At 46.8% G+C, this 17,582-nt stretch overlaps 3 protein-coding genes across 3 annotated transcripts; all 3 read right to left on the bottom strand.

The window, feature by feature from the left end:
• Nucleotides 1-6,277: 6,277 nt before the first annotated feature.
• LOC149373120 (uncharacterized) lies at nt 6,278-7,301 on the bottom strand. Its single transcript, XM_089597926.1, has 2 exons — nt 6,939-7,301; nt 6,278-6,883 (listed from the first exon to the last, which is right to left on the bottom strand). Exons 1-2 carry the CDS (start codon nt 7,299-7,301, stop codon nt 6,278-6,280), a joined length of 969 nt encoding a protein of 322 aa, XP_089454052.1.
• A 49-nt stretch (nt 7,302-7,350) lies between these two features.
• LOC149373121 (uncharacterized) lies at nt 7,351-9,426 on the bottom strand. Its single transcript, XM_089597927.1, has one exon. It carries the CDS (start codon nt 9,424-9,426, stop codon nt 7,351-7,353), a length of 2,076 nt encoding a protein of 691 aa, XP_089454053.1.
• Nucleotides 9,427-10,227: 801 nt separating this feature from the next.
• Nucleotides 10,228-11,639, bottom strand: LOC106644775 (uncharacterized). Its single transcript, XM_014360442.2, has 2 exons — nt 11,614-11,639; nt 10,228-11,566 (listed from the first exon to the last, which is right to left on the bottom strand). The coding sequence occupies exons 1-2, from the start codon at nt 11,637-11,639 to the stop codon at nt 10,228-10,230; spliced, it is 1,365 nt and encodes a 454-aa protein (XP_014215928.2).
• Between the last annotated feature and the right edge of the window lie 5,943 nt (nt 11,640-17,582).

Raw genomic sequence — 17,582 nt, forward strand, 5'->3', positions numbered from 1 at the left:
GTTTACAGAAGTTAGGATGTGTGAAATTAATAAATTAGTGGTTAATTTTTTGAAAACATAAATGGATTTGGGAATTTTAAGAGTACGGGAGAGTTAAAACATAATGTATTGAAATCAAAATTATGTGTATATAATTAATGAGCATTTAGTTCCACGATTTAATTAAATAAGATTTATGGATAACATTGAAGCCAGAGCGAGAGCAAGTCAGTTAAATATATACATAGCATGTACTCAGTTGCAGAGTCCTAAGACTCTCAAAAAAGCAAAACTCGTGTCGTCGCTTGCTTTGGCTGTGCGTTCAGATATATACAGCTATATAGCCGATATTTCCACTCCTCTCCTCGTAAGCGCACATTCGGTATACCCCTTCCACGCGTCTCCAAAATGTGCGCCTATATGGACATTTCCACGCGAATCCACTCTTCTCATACCCCTACCCCTACCGTGCTTCTCAAATAAAAAAAAATGTGCGCCTGGTTCGGCCGCTTGGCCGCGGCGGGGCGCTCGAACCACTGGAAAAAAGTGGGCACACTCCGTAGCATGGCAGTCAGCAATCTCCCTACTAATCTCTGGTAGCGCTGTTGCCTGCGCCACAGATCATGAGCGTGGCGTTGGCGTGTACGAGTCCAGTGTATGTGCAGGCACGGGAGCATAAGCATGCATCTCGCAATGACCATTCTGTATCCTTGAGTATTGTTAAGTAATAAACCATTTGATCTCTCTAATAAAAAGCGTGTATCTTATTGCTGACTCCCACTACGTAGAGATACTACATTGGCGACGAGGAAAAAGGTTGAGAGGTTCATCTGGTCAAGTGCAACGGGCAGTGGCTTGCACGTGCTTGGTGATTTTGGCGCCAAGTAAAAAATTTTTTTTTCCTTCTACAACGTAGGGAGTTGCTGTGAGGTGAATGGCAGGTGATAGGAGATGTGTGTGAATAGTGCAATGTAAGTCAGAAAGAATTTGCACAACAAGCTAGTGATTTGAAAACTTACTCTTACTGAGAGTGTGTTCAAGTTGGGGCAAGAGAATCGCAACTTGTCAACAAAATTAGTAGAAGCTATGGCAAACAAAGGTCTAATGGGAAATGTCGAGTCATTCGACGAAAACGAAGATGACTGGGATCAATGGATTGAGCGATTAGAGTTATTTTTCACTGCCAATGGCATTGATGATACCAAGAAAGTGAGTGCTTTCTAACGTTGTTGGGTAGAAAAGGATATGCATTGATAAGGAGCTTGTGCATGCCTGACCTGCCCTCATCGAAGAGTTATACGGCATTGGTTAAATTAATGAAGAGGCACCTTCGCCCAGCACCTAGTGAAATAACGGAAAGATTTAAGTTAAAAAATTGTGTTCAACGAGACGGCGATTCAGTCAGTATCTTTTGTTCGAATCTGAAAAAGGCGGCCACACACTGCAACTTCGGCGACGAGCTCAATAGTCATCTACGCGACCAGTTTGTGTTGGGCGTTCGCGACGATGGCATCAAGAAGATGTTGCTGTGGGAAGAGAATTTAGTATTTGACTCAGTGGTAAAAAAGGCCCTGGCAATGGAGTCAGCAACACGTGACGCGGCAGGCATGCTTCTTGATAGCAGTTCCATGAATTTCGTTAAGGGGCGGCAGCAGCGGCAGAAAGGCGGCAGCAGCAGCAGCAGCATCGGCAGTTCATCAAATTCAGCGGAGGGGACAAGTAAAGCGTGTATTCGTTGCGGAAATGCGAATCATTTAGCGTCGAAGTACAGGTTTGTTGAGTATGTTTGTAATGCGTGCGGTCAGAAAGGACATTTAGCGCGCGTTTGTAAGGTTAATTCACAGAAAAGTGACCAAATTAGTGTTAAGCTAAAGAAAGTTAGTTCTAAAGTTAAAGCTAAAAATCAATTTGTAGAGGAAAAATCGGGCGACGAAGAAGATGTGAGTGATGTTGATACTAGAAGGTTAACCGTAGATGTTTTCGTTTGTAACAAGGAAGTCACGTTTCAAATTGATACAGGTTCGGTCATATCGGCTATTTCCAAATCTACTTGTTGTAAGTTTTTTACTAATGATATGAAAATCCACCCAACGTCGCGTCGTTTTAATTGTTATACCGGAGAGACCATGAACCCAATTGGTTCCGCTATTGTGCCTGTGACATATAAAAATAAAAGTCTCTCGTTAGAATTATTTGTGATGCCAGACAACAACGTTCCTATCGTTTGGTTGGATTGGTCATGGGCATTGGACATAATAAAGCGTGATCCTAACGGTGTTGTTTTGATTAATAAAATTGATGAGAGAAATGGAAGGGCTGTTAGGTAATATTGAAAGGGTTAGTATATTTTTTGACGATATCAGAAGCTGAGCACGATGATCGGTTATTGCAGGTACTTTCACGTCTTAAAGCAGCAGGTCTTACACTTAATTTGTTAAAATGCTTAATTTCAAAAAGTAAAATTAAATTTTTGGGCTATGATGTTGATGACAAGGGTATCCATGTTTTGAGTGAAAAAATAGATCCAATTTCGCAGATCCCTAGCCCAAAAAACGTGAAACAGCTACAAACTTTTTTAGGTATAGTGAATTATTATTCTAAGTTTGTTAAAAAATTATGCGATGACCATTCATCTTTTATACAATCTTCTTAAGAAAAATGTAACTTGGTGCTGGTCAGAAGAATGCGAGGATGCATTTATCAAAACCAAAGCTAGTTTAGCATCCTTTGACGTTCTTGTTCATTTTAATCCAAAGCTTCCGATCAAGGTCACATGCGATGCATCGCCTACGAGTATTGGAGCGATTTTGTCTCACGTCATGATGGGCGGTAGCGAAAGGCCGGTAGCCTACGCTTCGCTAACCTTGACTAAGGCGGAACAAAATTATTCTCAAATTGATTGAGAGGCATTGGCTATTATTTTTGCAATTCGTAAGTTTCATCCGTATGTGTTTGGGTTTAAGTTTACTTTGGAAACTGATCACAAACCGCTGGTTCACATATTTGGGGAGAAAAAGGGTTCACCCCAGATGTCAACGAGCCGTTTGCAAAGGTGGGCAGTTTTCCTTTCAGGGTATGATTATCAAATTGTTCACATTAAGGGTGAAAATAATAGCCACGCCGACTGTTTGTCTAGGTTAAATAATTCTAAGATAGCGAATCCTGTAGAAGGAGATTTTACGTATTTAAATTATTCGCAAGAAGTATTGAACTTCGTTTCGATAGACGATGTCCTGCGTGAGTTGAATGAGTGTCCAATTCTCAAAACTGTGCGCCACTCTGTCAAAACCGGATGGCCATGCGTGGTTGGCGACGAATTTAAGTTATATCAGCGTCGAGCATCTGAGTTATCTATTGAAGGAGATTGTTTATTATGGGGTCACCGGGTTGTCATCCCCAGGGCCTTGCGCGCATTAGTCTTGAGCGAATTACACGGTGGTCATATGGGCATTGTGAAAATGAAAGCGTTGGCCAGGTCTTATGTCTGGTGGCCGGGCATTGATTTTGAAATTGAGGCAATTACAAAAAAATGTGAGTTATGTTTAAAACATGGTAATGATCCACCTAAATCTGTATTGCATGTATGGGAATGGCCACAGGCTCCAAATTTACGTTTGCACGTTGATTTTTTAGGGCTAATTCAAGGCAAGATGTATTTGATAGTAATTGATGCGCACTCTAAATGGGTCGACGTGAAAGAAATGAGTGATATCACGGCTAATTCAACTATTGAGGCGTTCAAAGAGTATTTTGCAGCGTGTGGCCTTCCCGAAAAAATTGTTACCGATAACGGCCCAGCGTTTATTTTTCAGGAATTTAGGAAGTTTTTGCGCAGTAATATGATCGATCACTGTTTAACCCCGCCTTATCATCCGGCTAGCAACGGGGCTGCGAAAAATTTGGTTAAAACCTTCAAAAGTAAATTTAAATTGTTTTTGTTAGAGGGACTAAATAGGCGCGAAGCACTATCCAAGTATTTATACCACTATAGATCTACTCCGCACGTAACCACTGATCTCTCGCCAGCCGAACTCCAGACCGGTCGAAAATTCCAAACCCGTTTTGATCTACTAAAAAAAGGCGCAGAGAGGTCAGTTGAAAAGAAGCAACTGTTACAAAAAGAAAATTTTCGCGGTAACAGAATGATCGATTTCCACAGTAATGATGCAGTCGTGGCCAAGGATTTCAGGAATAATTCCTGGGAAAAAGCTAAGATTGTAAACAAATTAGGTTCAGTCACTTATTTGGTAAAAACTCAAAATGATCTGATGTGGAAGAGACATCTTGATCATGTCAAACCAAGTATGCTGAGTCATTCAGCTGTCCCACAGTTAAGCAAGATAGATCCTTCTGATACAAAAGAAATGGTTAGCAATAATCAGGGAGTCCTTCCAGATCAGATTGTTAATGATGTTGTGGTTTGTAATGAAACAAACAAAGATGCGTCTTCGTGCGAAATACAGGCCGAAATTATCAAAAAACCGTCAGTTGCTGTAAGAGTTACGTGAGCGAAAACTCATGCTGACAATATAGCGCCTTATTTTTTTTTCAAGGGAGAGGATTGTTGTGTATGTGAGTGCGAGCGTAACTACTATAGAGTAGCGCTGTTGCCTGCGCCACAGATCATTAGCGTTGCGTTGGCGTGTACGAGTCCAGTGTATGTGCAGGCACGGGAGCATAAGCATGCATCTCGCAATGACCACTCTGTATCCTTGTGTACTGTTAAGTAATAAACCATTTGATCTCTCTAATAAAAAGCGTGTATCTTAATTATTGCTGACTCCCACTATATAGAGATGCTACAATTTAGTATCAATCGATTTCTTTAGACGTGTTTTTTTATTTTTATCGCTGTAAATTTATTTGTAAGGTCATGTGTAATGACATATGTAATGCCATGTTGTATTATAAATATAGTTTCCCCACCAATTGCCTGCATGGAATACCACATGGCTTTACACATACTTTTCCATTAAGAATTTCAGAAATAACAAATTACGTAATTACTACCGGAATTAGGTCATACCTTGTACTAGGGCTGCTGCGCTATGAACTTTGAACAAATCATTAATATTCTAATTTTTAAATATGGTTCTTAACTGTTTAGCCAGTAACCTTTTATTATTATAAGTTTATAAGATTAAGGCGGACATAACAATAAAATATTGTACGTGATAATTATATTCCTATTTATGAAACTTTCTTAAAAACATAATGTTAATATAATATTTCAAAAAAACTAAAGTTCTTTTTATTTACACAACATTATTGTACATAACAGAAATAATTATAACGTTCATTTACTTACTGGAATAATATAAATGACTCGTTGAAGTTTGGTACCATATTATGTATAGTTCAAAATATAGATTATGTTTGACTGTTTCTATTTATGGAATCATTTTTAAAATTGGTCGTTTTTCTTGTGAGTTAATAAAAATTAATAAAATAGACAACTAAGGTAAAGGACCCAATACTGGACACTGGACCAGGCACCAATACTAGACCACAGTATTTTTGTCATCTGCACATGCGCAGAAATAAAAATGCACCTTAATTTTGGTGATCAATTTTTGGGGTTAGAAAGGTATGTTAGTATATTCTTACTGGTGATTAAATTTTAAAAGGCAATTCTTTTTCTTTTGTATTTTTATAAAGTTTAATAGTTTGTTTATACTTTTTAACAATTGCAGTGTTAAATTTTTATAATTATTCCACTCGCTTGGCCAAAACAACCTCAAAATTCTGTAGAGTGGTCGAGTATTAGCTCCTTTACCTTATCATAACATGATTATTATGTGAATTTTATGACAAATACAGGAATTCTTATGTTCCGCGAATAGGAACATGTTCTACGAATAGGGATATTTACCGTACGTTCAATAAAAATATACAGCGCAATTCTTTATAATGAAAGTTAAAATATAACGCTTACCAGCGAAGTAAAATCTTCATTATGTACAGGAAATGTTTCGATAGTTGAATGTTTTTACTGCTTTATTTATTTCGCAGGGGATTACAAAATGCTTTCAACGCTTTAAATAAAAGAAAGGCACAAAGGATAGTTGCTTCGGCGTGTAATCGTCGTCTTCTTCTTCTCTCCTTCTCTAGCGTGGCGTGCGACTGTCCTCGCTGAGCCCTCGTACACGAGTGAGTGCCACCTGCCGAGCGCGGTGACGCACGAGGTGGGAGGCCGGGAGAGAGCGCAGCGACCGACGTTGCATGGCAGGGCGCGGGTCCCCGCTTGGTCGATAAGAAAACCCGAACATCCCGCCCGCCTCGATCCAAGAGCGAAACCCTAGTCACCGCCCGCCGAAGCGGGGGGAGTCCCTCGATCGTCCGTCGCAGGGAGGCTCGAGTCCGCAGATGCCACAGGGAGACGCGCAAGCTTGACAATGAGCCGCACGTGTTTGCCGGTGGCCGTCTTGATGGCAGCAGCACGGACTAGTCCATCGGATCCAGAGTGTATGCGGGTGATACGGCCCAGAGGCCAGCGTCCGCTGGACTGTAGCAGCGTAGGGTCAAGAAGAACCACCAGGTCCCCCACCGCGAAGTTTCGACGGACAGCGCTCCATTTCGGCCTCTGTTGGAGAGTATTTAGATACTCACGGCCCCAGCGCGTCCAGAATTGGGCGCGAACGGCCTTGACGAGCTCCCAGTGCGTGAGCGGGTCCAAATTCTCTGCAGCGGGGGTAGCTTCGATGATGGAATCGAAGGGAGCCCCGATGAGGAAATGTCCAGGCGTGAGCACTTCGAGGTCAGAGGGATCGCCAGACAAGGGCGTCAACGGGCGGCTATTCAACACGGCCTCAATTCCAACGAGAACCGTAGAGAACTCTTCATACGTTAGATGACGAGAGCCGAGCACACGGCGTAGATGGCTCTTGGTCGACTTGACCGCGGCCTCCCAGAGTCCTCCAAAATGTGGCGCACCGGGAGGTTTTGAACTGCCAGGAAACCCCCTGGGAGGCAAGAGTCCCGGCGACTAGGTCCCAGTTAAATTCTGCGCCCTGCAACGCCTCGCGGAGCTCCAAATCAGCTCGACAGAAGCAGGTGGCGTTGTCGCTCCAAAGCTCGGATGGTCGGCCTCGACGACCGGTGAAATGGGTGAGAGCACCCAAGAAGGTGGCCGTGGAAAGGTTGCCGACAAGCTCCAGATGCACGGCTTTGGTGGTCATGCACACGAAGACAGCGATGTAGCCCTTTGTGGTCCGGATCCCCCGTCCCTTCGATGTAAGCACGGAAAAGGGCCCGGCGTAATCGACTCTGGTGCGACCAAAAGCGCGAGACGGCGTGACGCGAGATGCGGGCAGCGAAGCCATCAACTAGCTTGAAGAGCGCGCCTGTAACCGGGCACAGATGACGCACCCTCTAATGTGAGCCTTGATTCTGCGTGGCCCGCCGAAATCCAGGCACGCCTGGAGACGTATGCGCTGGTAACGCGATATCCACCGTGGAGGGCGCGTGCGTGAGCCCAAGAGACCACGAGTCGAGCGAGCGGCGATGTTCCGCTGAGGATGGGAGGGTGCTTCTCTTCGTAAGACAGCGATGAGTGATCGAGCCAACACGCAGAACTCCGTCGGCATCGAGGAAGGCGGCAAGAGAGGTCAAAGGGCTCCGTTTCGGAAGACGTTCACGCTTCCGCAGGAGTGCCAACTCATCCCCAAACGTCATCGATTGACTCAACCGAACGCAGGCCAGAAAAGCGTCCTGAATCTCAGACGGCGTCAACGGCGAAAGCACAGAACGGGTGGGCCTGCGCTGCAAGCGGTGTCGCACCCATCGACGAACGCGCACGAGGAGGCCCAATACAGCGCGCAAGCTCGAGAAGAGCTGCAGCAGGTCCGATTCAGGCGCGCAGAAGGCGCAGCAGAGTGAGAGCGTGGGAGTGGGCGAAGGCAGTGTCTCCTGGGGCCAAGACTTGTCGTCCTGGGCCAGCCACGTGGGGCCTCTCCACCACAGGGGCTGCTGTCGGAGGCCACTCATGTCGGCACTTCTGGTAGCTAGGTCGGCCGGATTCGATTGCGACGGCACGTATTGCCAGGCACTGGGTGGCAGGACCTCCTGGATCTGAGCGACGTAGTTGTCGACGAGCACGTTGTTGGCCGGCTGATCGGAGCGTATCCAGTGGAGCACAATTTGAGAGTTGCACCAAGCGTGGCAGTGCTCGATGGCGACTCCCAACTCGCTGGCTGCTGAGCGGAGAAGCTTGGTGGCGATGAGGGCCGCTCCCAATTCTAGACGTGGGATGGTCATGCGAGCGGCGGGCTCGGTCATCGGCTTGAGCGTGCGGATGGGCGCAAGCTTAGTACGAGCGAAAAGTATGTGGCAGAGAGCGGGCCCATCTGAGGACTGCAGCCGCGAATATACAACAGCGGCCATAGCACGGCGACTGGCGTCAGAAAACACGTGCAGCTGGACATTCGACGACGGAGACATACCAATCCAACGAAGCAGAGAAAACCCGGGAATGGCCTGCAGCTCGGCGGTGAAAGCGGTCCAGCGGCGAGTCATGGAGGACGGTACGTTCTCGTCCCAGTCCAAGCGCACGCGCCACAGGTCTTGCAGTAAAAGCTTGGCGTTCAACACGATCGGGGCAAGCCAGCCGCACGGATCGAACAAGCCTGCGAGCGCGGCGAGCATGGATCTCTTTGTGGTTTGAGATTCGACAACGGGCGGCGTCAAATGGAAGAAATCCGAGGGCGGGTCCCAGCCTACGCCCAGTTCGCTGACGAGGCCTTCAACACTGAGCTGATCCCAAGTAGGACGGAGGCGGACGTCTTCGGGAAGGTCTTCAAGAAGCTCGGGCGTGCTGGCAACCCACTTTCGCAGAGGGAAACCGCCCGCTTGAAGAAGTCCGATCAGCTGGTCGCGCAGACGCTTGGCCGAGCCGATGTCATCAGCGCCGGAGAGGATGTCATCAACGTAGCGATCGTTCATCACCACTGGAACGGCTTCGTGCCAGCGGCGGCCGTCATCCTCACACAGCTGCTGTACGACCCGTAGTGACAGGTACGGGGAGCACGAGGCACCGTAGGTAACGGTGAGCAGTTGGTAGTTCGTAGGTGGCTGCTTTGGGTCGGAGCTCCACAGAATGCGCTGCAGGTCGACATCGCGTTCATCAATCAGGATCTGGCGGAACATCATGCGAACGTCAGTACAGAACGCAATCCGGTGACGACGCCAACGCAGGAGCACACTGGGGAGAGCCGTCTGGAGCCGAGGACCAGCATGGAGCATGTCGTTTAGGCTGTAGCCACTGGAAGTCGGGCTCGACGCGTTGAAAACAACGCGCAGTTTGCGACCTTGGTCACCGTGCTGCCAAATGCCGTGATATTGGATATAGTGCACTGGACGGTGCGATGCAGCGAGTTGGTCATCAGTAAGGGGGTTCATACGACCGAGGGCAATGTACTCTGCCATGAACCGGGCGTACTCAGAAGCCATCTCAGGAGTCCGCTGCAGCCGACGATGCAACGAGCGCAAGCCCGCTGTGGCACCCTGCAGACTGTCACCAAGGAGGCGCACAGCGTCATGTTTCAGTGGAAGTCGCACAATGTAACGCCCGTCGTCAGCGCGATGATAATCGGCGAAGATTCGCTCGCATTCCACATCCTCAGGCGCTCGGTGGCTGACATGTGGCACCTCCTCGATCTCCCAGAATCGCTGGAGCTGCGCAGCCAGCTCTTGATCCCAGGGCGACTGAGTGTTCGTGTGCAGAGTTGTGCCTGCGATGAGGGCGTTCGAGCCCAGGCCAGGGGCCCGGCCGACGAGAGTCCAGCCAAGAGCCGTGCGCTGTCCGACGAGCTCGTCACGCTGAACGTAACCTGGTTCGATGAGGCGGTGGTAAACGTCGACTCCGAGCAGAATGTCTACACGGCGAGGTGTGCCAAACGCTGGATCGGCCAGAGGCTCAAGATCGAGCCACTGTCTCATCACAGCTGGGTGCAAGGGGGCAGACGGAGAGGTGAGCCCGAGCCGCGGCAAGCAGAGCGCTGTCAGGTGGATTGGCGGTGCACGCTCTCCAGTTTCAAGGCGTAGATGCGCTCGGGTTCTCGAAGGGATGGTCAACCCTCCCCCAACTCCATGAATGCTCGCCTCGTTGACTTCTAGCGCTGCGCCGAGCTGCTGGGCCAACCGGATGGAGATGAGTGTAACCTCAGAGCACGCATCAAGGAGAGCTCGACCAGCGACTCGTCGGCCGGTGGGACCGGTTAGCTGGACAAGAGCGGTCGGAAGTACGGCTAGTCAGGACGATGGAGGCCCCTGATGCTGTGAGTCGGTGGCGGACGGGCCCGCGGGGTCGACTTTTGGCTTCTTGGGCGAAGAGGGACGCTGATCCGATTCAGGCTTGCGCCGATGGTTGCTCTCGTGCAGCAGACTGTGGTGGGGCTCCCTGCACTGCTGGCAGACGGACCGTGAAGGGCAGAACTTTACTGCGTGACCTGGTCTCAGGCAGTTAAAACATAACTGCCCTTGATAGACCATGCGTCGCCGGGCCTGCGCGTCAAGGCCTTGAAATTGCGCGCAGTGACCCAGGTAGTGCGACTCTCTGCACGACGGGCATGGTGGCAGCGAGCTACTGGTGGCAAGGGCTCTAAAGTTTCGTCCAGGAAACGGGGGGGCCGGAGAGCGCATGCTGGCCGTGTTGGCTGAACGAGCAGGGCGAGAGGCCTCGACGGAGCTGAGCGCGCGGCACTGTCGACGAAGGAAAGTCGTCAAGGCAGCAAAAGTGGCAACTTTCGCCGTGGTGTCCGTGCCAGCGCTCTCCAGTCGCTCGATCTCGTCCTCCCACGCGCGCCGGGTCGTCGGATCCATGCCAGTCATCGCGCAGGAGACAATCCAGTCGTCCCACTGAGACACAGGACGACCCAGAGCTTCCAGCTGATCTCGATGTTTTCCCAGGGTGTCGAGGAGACCCTGAAGCCCTCGAGCTGACTCTTCCTTCAGAGACTTGATGTTACGGAGCGCCGTGATATGATCATGGATGAGAAGACGGCGGTGCTCGAAACGCGCTTCGAGTAAGGCCCAAGCCGTTGGGTAATTGGCACCGATGGTCTGAACGGTGTCGAGAGCGGCCTTGGCGTCTCTGTCCACCAAGGATTTCAAATAAAACAGCCTCTCCACGTCGGTGAGCTGTTTATCGTCGTGGACGAGCGCGCGGAAGAGGTCCCGGAAACTTTCCCAATCCTCTCGCTTCCCCGAGAAGGAAGGGATGCTGATCTTGGGCAAGCGGGCTCCGTGTCTCGAGTTATGACGGTCCAGGTCGGCGCCGCCCGGGCCAGAGAGAGGCGTGAGGGTGTTTCTTGCGTTGTAGAGGCGTGATCGAGAGGCGATATAGTCCGACTCTGCCGTCGAGTACATCTGGTCAAGAGACTCCAGCTTCTCGGGCGGCGGTGACTCCTGGAGACTCACGTGATTGGCCTGGAAAGTGTTCCAGTAGCCGTTTAGCAGCTCGAGCCTTACTTCCACGAGACCCAGGCTCCAGTTAGGGGGGTCGATCTTCTCGACGTCCCGTGCGAACCGGCTGATGACGCCGGCGAGGGCGCTCTGGGAGCCGAGCAAGCTCGTCCAGTCGTCGTTCGACCTGAAAAAACGATCACTAGCTTGACGTTTGCACGAAGCATGTCTTGCCTCCGGGCCACGAGCGGCGGGGCCATGTCATCGCCAGACTCGACACAGCTGTCGACGCGCGGCGCATCGATGGCAGACAAAACAGATAGAAGGAGAGTGAAAGAGAAAGAGTGTGAGAGAGAACACGAAAGGGCGAGGGTGCCAGAAGTGACGTGCGTAGACCACGCGCGTGCCAACGCGCACGCAAGCTACACAAGCTTCGAAGCCTGTCCCTCGGCGTCGACCCCCCGCGCCAGCGAAGCGCAACAGCTCCGCCACGCGAGGCGGACGCGCGCGACACGAGGCCAACATGGCGGCCGCGGCCGATGAGGACACCGCGAGCGCTTGATCGCGGCTAACAATGGCGGCCGCGAAAGCCTCGCTTTCCGACGTTCGAATGGCGTCGAACAAAGCGTCGCATCGACAACCGTATGGCCTTATCTCTGCCATGGCTGAGCACAGCTGCTGGACCGCGGGCTCTGTGGCGACCGCGGCAGCCACCGTGTGCATGCTGTTGATAACGCGAGTGCCAGCAAGGCAAGCGTTAATGGCGGCACGACTTCGTCGCGGCCAACACCTGTGTCGAATCGTGGGAACTGTTTCAACCACGACGACCTCCCTTACACAACATTACACAAAAAGTTCGGTCTGCAACTTTATGTTAAGATAAAGAAAATTACTCAATTCTTTTTCCTGCTGGCAAATTTTTTGATTTAGCCTTTCATTTTCATCTTGTAAATCACTATTTTTACGCGTGTACAAGTCGTACAAGTCGTACATGTCACATGAGTCTTCAGCTTTTGGCGGATTATCAATATCAGAATAATTTATGGTCAACAGCAGATAAATTCGAACTTTTTAAGATGGACAACTTCTTATCTAAAATTTTTTGTTTGTTACTCCTGTTACGTGGGAATTGTGGAGCTTGGGAGTGTAAGGGGATTGAATACACGAGAAAACCTCGAGAAATTCTTCACTAGACTCAAACTGTATGATTCTATCGTTTAAATGTGCTGCCGCTCGACCTTTTAGCCTGCTGGACAGCGTTGCCAAAAAATGTAGGACGTCTCTGTCATCCACCTGCCGGCCTATTGCCCTTACTACTCTTGTGAACGCTGTTAGATTTATTGGGTCCCCTGTAAATATTGGTATTGTGGAGATTATTGTGCTCAATTCTTTAATTGAGTAATTTATATTTCTCTCATACTCCCGGTGATGCGGCGATCTGTGTGTAGGTCCACCTGTTGTTTGCTCCCATCTCTTCTGGTTATTTTTAAAATTTTCGAACTTCTGCATCAGTCTAGCTTTCCTTCTATCTCTGTTGTGTAATTCACTTTCGTTTTCTCCCCCCTCCCTTTCTGGCCATCTCCGGAGCAACTCTGTCTCCCTTCTCCAATTGCCAAGCTGATTCCTAGCGGGCCCCCTATCTGACTCATCCCCTTCCTCTCCACTATCATCACTACACAGGGGCTCTATATATTATTCTGAGGCTTCGTTTCCTCCAATTATTTCCTTAGGGCCCTCTTTTTTCTTATCTCTTAGCACGACCGTTTTCATGCCCTTAAAAATGTTTCCAACTAAGTCTTTTGTTTTTTTGTTCGACTTTTCTAATTTTTTGACCGCCTCGGGATCGTGGCAAAATTGTAACCATAAACTGTCGTCTGTTACGACCTCCGCGTCTGCTAAGTGGTCCACCGCCCCACCTACAACGTTATTAATTTTTCCCGACTGCATTTTGTTTTATTTTGCTTGGTTGTTTTTGTTGTTGTTTTTTTTGTTTGTTTGGTTGTATTTGTTTGTTATGGGCCTATTTGATAAATAGTTCTCATATGCAAAAACTGAAATAATGTACAGACTTTGAGAAAATAATTAATAAAGGCTTCATTTAGATCACGGTTAGTTTGACAGGCGCTGCAGTAGAGTAAACATATATTACGCCCGACGTACACGATTATGTTTAAATGGATGACACGTGCATATATACTACACATCTGATAATAGCACATAGCAGCCGCCAACATGCATAACCTCATGTGGTCTCCAGACAGTGTAGTACAAGAATAGTTGTATTTAAAGATCTCATACGTATTATCTTACTCATATACAAAGCAAAGTCGCTAAAATCGTTGTAATCGCTAACCGTGAAAACCACTGATCCGATTTTGCTGAAATTTTGCACATTGATTCTTGACACTTCCTAGATGGTTTTAGTATAGTTTTTATCTTAAAAAATTTAATAACAATAACAATAAATAAGCTAAAAGCTTTGCAAAAATACGCCAGCTTTTCACTGTAGTTCAGTGAGATCCGCTAGGTAGCGTCGACAAAAAATCGAGACTACCTGTAACATAATTAAATAAGAGTAATGTAGTTGTAATAAGCCGGAGCGTCTCGATAAATTCTGCAGTCGTCTACCGGCAGTTCATCGAGCTGCATCAAGAATGTAAATGATAGTCGTGCAGCTGAGACGCATCTAGCCAGAGCACAGCCTGCTCAAACACTTACGAATTATATGACCACTCCACCATCGCGCCTGGTGCCATCTGTGAATTTTTGGCTACAAATGTAAGCCAGGGAAGACAGCCCTGAGGGGCACGGGCAGCCACAACTGCAACCTTCTCAGTGGTCGTGTTCCCAACGGAATACCCACATTCTCCCGACTAACGATGAGCGGCTGGTTATCCGGGGAATGGCCCGAAGACGAGATATTCTCTGGTCAGTGGCGAACCTCCCTCCATCACAGTCATCGTATATGGAGACTTCGACGGTAAGTCATGCTACCCGCAGCCAGCTCTTCATCATCAGGAATAATAATAAGGAATAGCTGGAAGTTTCACCACTGGCCCTTTTTGGGGCCGTTGTAAGTATTTACATTCCCTACTTAACCATTAATCTCATCGGTTCTTTTAAGGGCCACCTAAGTTCAAGCTACTTTGACAACAAATACATTTTTACTACCATTTCCGGACGCAACTTGTCGACTAAAAGACTATGGTAACTAAAGACGGCCACTATTAAACAATGTCAGTTATTCACTGGCAGACGTCACGAGCGGAGCTGTTCGTTGCAAGACTGGGAACTCCGATGATCGACGACCCTATATTACTCTTTTGACTCTAAACATTTAACCAGGAATCACGAATCCTCTCCAAGGTCTGTGCTGGGCGAACCTAACAGCTATGAAGGGAAAAAAAAACTTGAGCCAACGGGACAGTCTCCAACGGGTAAGCATCACGAACCAATCTCCACATCTTAGATCATCAAAAAGAGTGAGTATGCAAAAAAAAGGTGCTTTAGACACCAACGTCTTCGACGTTATACCAGGAGACGTTAGGAAAAATCTCTACAACTACCTCCGAAGCTTCGGACTTTGTAATTTTTCTTCCGATCAGTCTGGGGCTTCAACAGCAGGCCAGAGAAGATCACCCTGAGGTATCCAGGCAGTCACAATTGCTGTAAACTGAAGTCAAAAAAGAGTTTACTTAATAAGCTCACCGGTCTTTTTTAGGGCTATCGGACGTCGAACTACCTTGCCAACAAATATATTAGAACTTAACAAAGTTGACAGACTTAAGGGGTCAAAAAAAGTCATAAGCATGCCAAAAGTTGCAAGAGGATAAATTAGAAGGAGAACTTTAATTAAATCTAACAAATACATTTTTCAGTCGTCAAGAAACTGACGCAGAAAAGTTATCGAGATTAGAACAGCAGCGTCAAAATCGACAAATAAAGAATCCATTACGTGAGAGATCAGCTTTTCATTGTACCCTCACAGTAATCTCTTGAATTTGTAAAGATCTAAATTCAGATTTTTAAATAAGAAAAAAATATACTTGTGTTTTTGTGGCAAAAAAACTCCAGGACTTTGTTGCTCTGGTAATAAAGTTGTAGGATAAGAGAAAAAAAAAAAATTTTTTTTTACCATATATTTTCTGGGAGTTTAAAATCTTAAAAGCTTTCATAAATGGCCCTTTTCTTTAATTAGACGGGAGAAACTGCAAATCAACGGCTTTTAAGAGCCAACGATTATTTTGTCATAAGGAACGCACAGTACTTTTCAGCATAATTACATTTTTTTTTTTTTTTTTACAGCTTATTATTTGACCAAATAAACGGTGTGGATTGCGAACAAATACGTTTTAAATAGGAAAATTTTTGTTCTGAAAGGTGTCAGGAATAGATGTCAAATTTCTAATTAAAAACGTTTCACATTACATGTCAACAACTACGATGTTCCATTGAGTAAGTCTCGGGCGAATCTGAGACGGGGGGCAGCTAGTATTATCTATATATACGCACGCACTAAACTAACTTATTATTTAATCCTACTCCTTTCTTCTTACTTATTTTCATCTTGAACCGATGGGTGTCGCGACCGACGCGAACTCTGATGCACATTGCGCTGTAACAGATACAGTTGGCTCTACGACTTTGTCTCGACCACATGTACACGTTTAATTATGAATAAAGTCATTTAATGTCATTTTTATTTATTTATTTCGTGCTTTGCTTAACAGCTGGGCCCAGAGCATAACGAAATAACCCACTGCACGCGTAAGCCTATATAAACGCGTCTTAATCGAGTCGTACCCAATTGAAAATGTCTAATAAAAACTGATAAAATTTTTTTTTGTCTGTTTATATTCGGTTTTTGCAGTAGGAAAACCACATAAAAAACAATAACGTTCAAAAGTTAATTTTTCTTATATCTTTTTTTTTACCAGCACAAGATTGAACATAAGTAAATTGACAAACTAAGTACTACCATTTGGATGGCAACACCAAAACAGCGGAGTTGATGTGTTTTACGTGGAACTGTAATAAAAAGTTTTTTTTTTACTTTTTTTAAGATTCCATGTAAAATACTTGAACCCCCCTGTTTTGGTGTTGCCATTCAGATGGTACGACTAAAATTGACAATTTCCTCATGTTTAATCTCATGCTAGTAAAAAAATAGATATGAGAATAATTAACTTCCAAACATTATTGTTTTTTATGTGGTTTTCCTAGCGCAAAAACTGAATAGAAATGGACAATAAAATTTTTTTCAGTTTTTATTAGACATTTTTAATTGGGTAGTGTTTAATCTAAAAAGTGCGAGTTGAGGTTAGAAAACCGGCGTAGACCTGGCAAATAGCCAACATGGTGGACAGTCACGGATCAACCCATTCTCCACGATTTGAGATTTTGACTCGAGAAAATTACGATATATGGGCGATTCAGGTCGAAGCACTACTTATAAAGAATGACATGTGGGAATATGTGTCTGGAGAAATAGCAGCCCAACTTGGCAGTAACGGACGCTGCCACCCAAACTGCAGCAGAGACTCGCCAAGGACCGCAAGGCGAAAGCCGAATTGCTTCTGTGCATATCCCCATCGCTCTTATCCGACATAAAAGGATGCGCTACTTCCAACGAAGCATGGAATAAGCTACAGTTCGAGCACGCCTCGAAAGCGCTGGCTCGCAAAGCTGCCTTTTACGAAACGCTCACGCAACATAAAATGGCGGAGAGCGGCAACGTTGACACGCACCTCAAGCAATTTTTCGACGCAAGGGACAAGCTCGAATCGATGGGTGTCACACTTGATGACGATCTACTGTCTATCATGCTTAAAGTGATGTTGCAAAAGTTGATTAACTAAAGGTGAAGTGAAGTGGTTATCCCTGTACGAGCTGGCTTGGGAGCAAGCGTCCTCGTTTCAGAATCCTCAGGGGGCAGTCACCAAAAATGAGCCCGAGTGACCCCGAGCCAGGGAAAATGAGCGCCGTTTTCTCTCAATGACGGTAATCAAATCTCATGCTTCAACGACTTCAGCTAAGGCGTGAGTGGAAGAATGTTGCATGAAAGGAGACCCGGAACCAGAATTTGACCACCTGGTTGAGAGTCAAAGGTTCTTTAACCTTTTCAGAAAAACGAAACGCATGAAGAACATTGCGATTGGGGGCAGTGGGTTGCTCTGGTCAAACACCCGATACTTCGCGCAACT

This window comes from Copidosoma floridanum, unplaced genomic scaffold (assembly GCF_036245765.1).
Source record: "Copidosoma floridanum isolate Cflo_tuat_1 unplaced genomic scaffold, Cflo_Japanese_pri ptg000040l, whole genome shotgun sequence".
In the NCBI taxonomy this organism is placed as follows: domain Eukaryota; kingdom Metazoa; phylum Arthropoda; class Insecta; order Hymenoptera; family Encyrtidae; genus Copidosoma; species Copidosoma floridanum.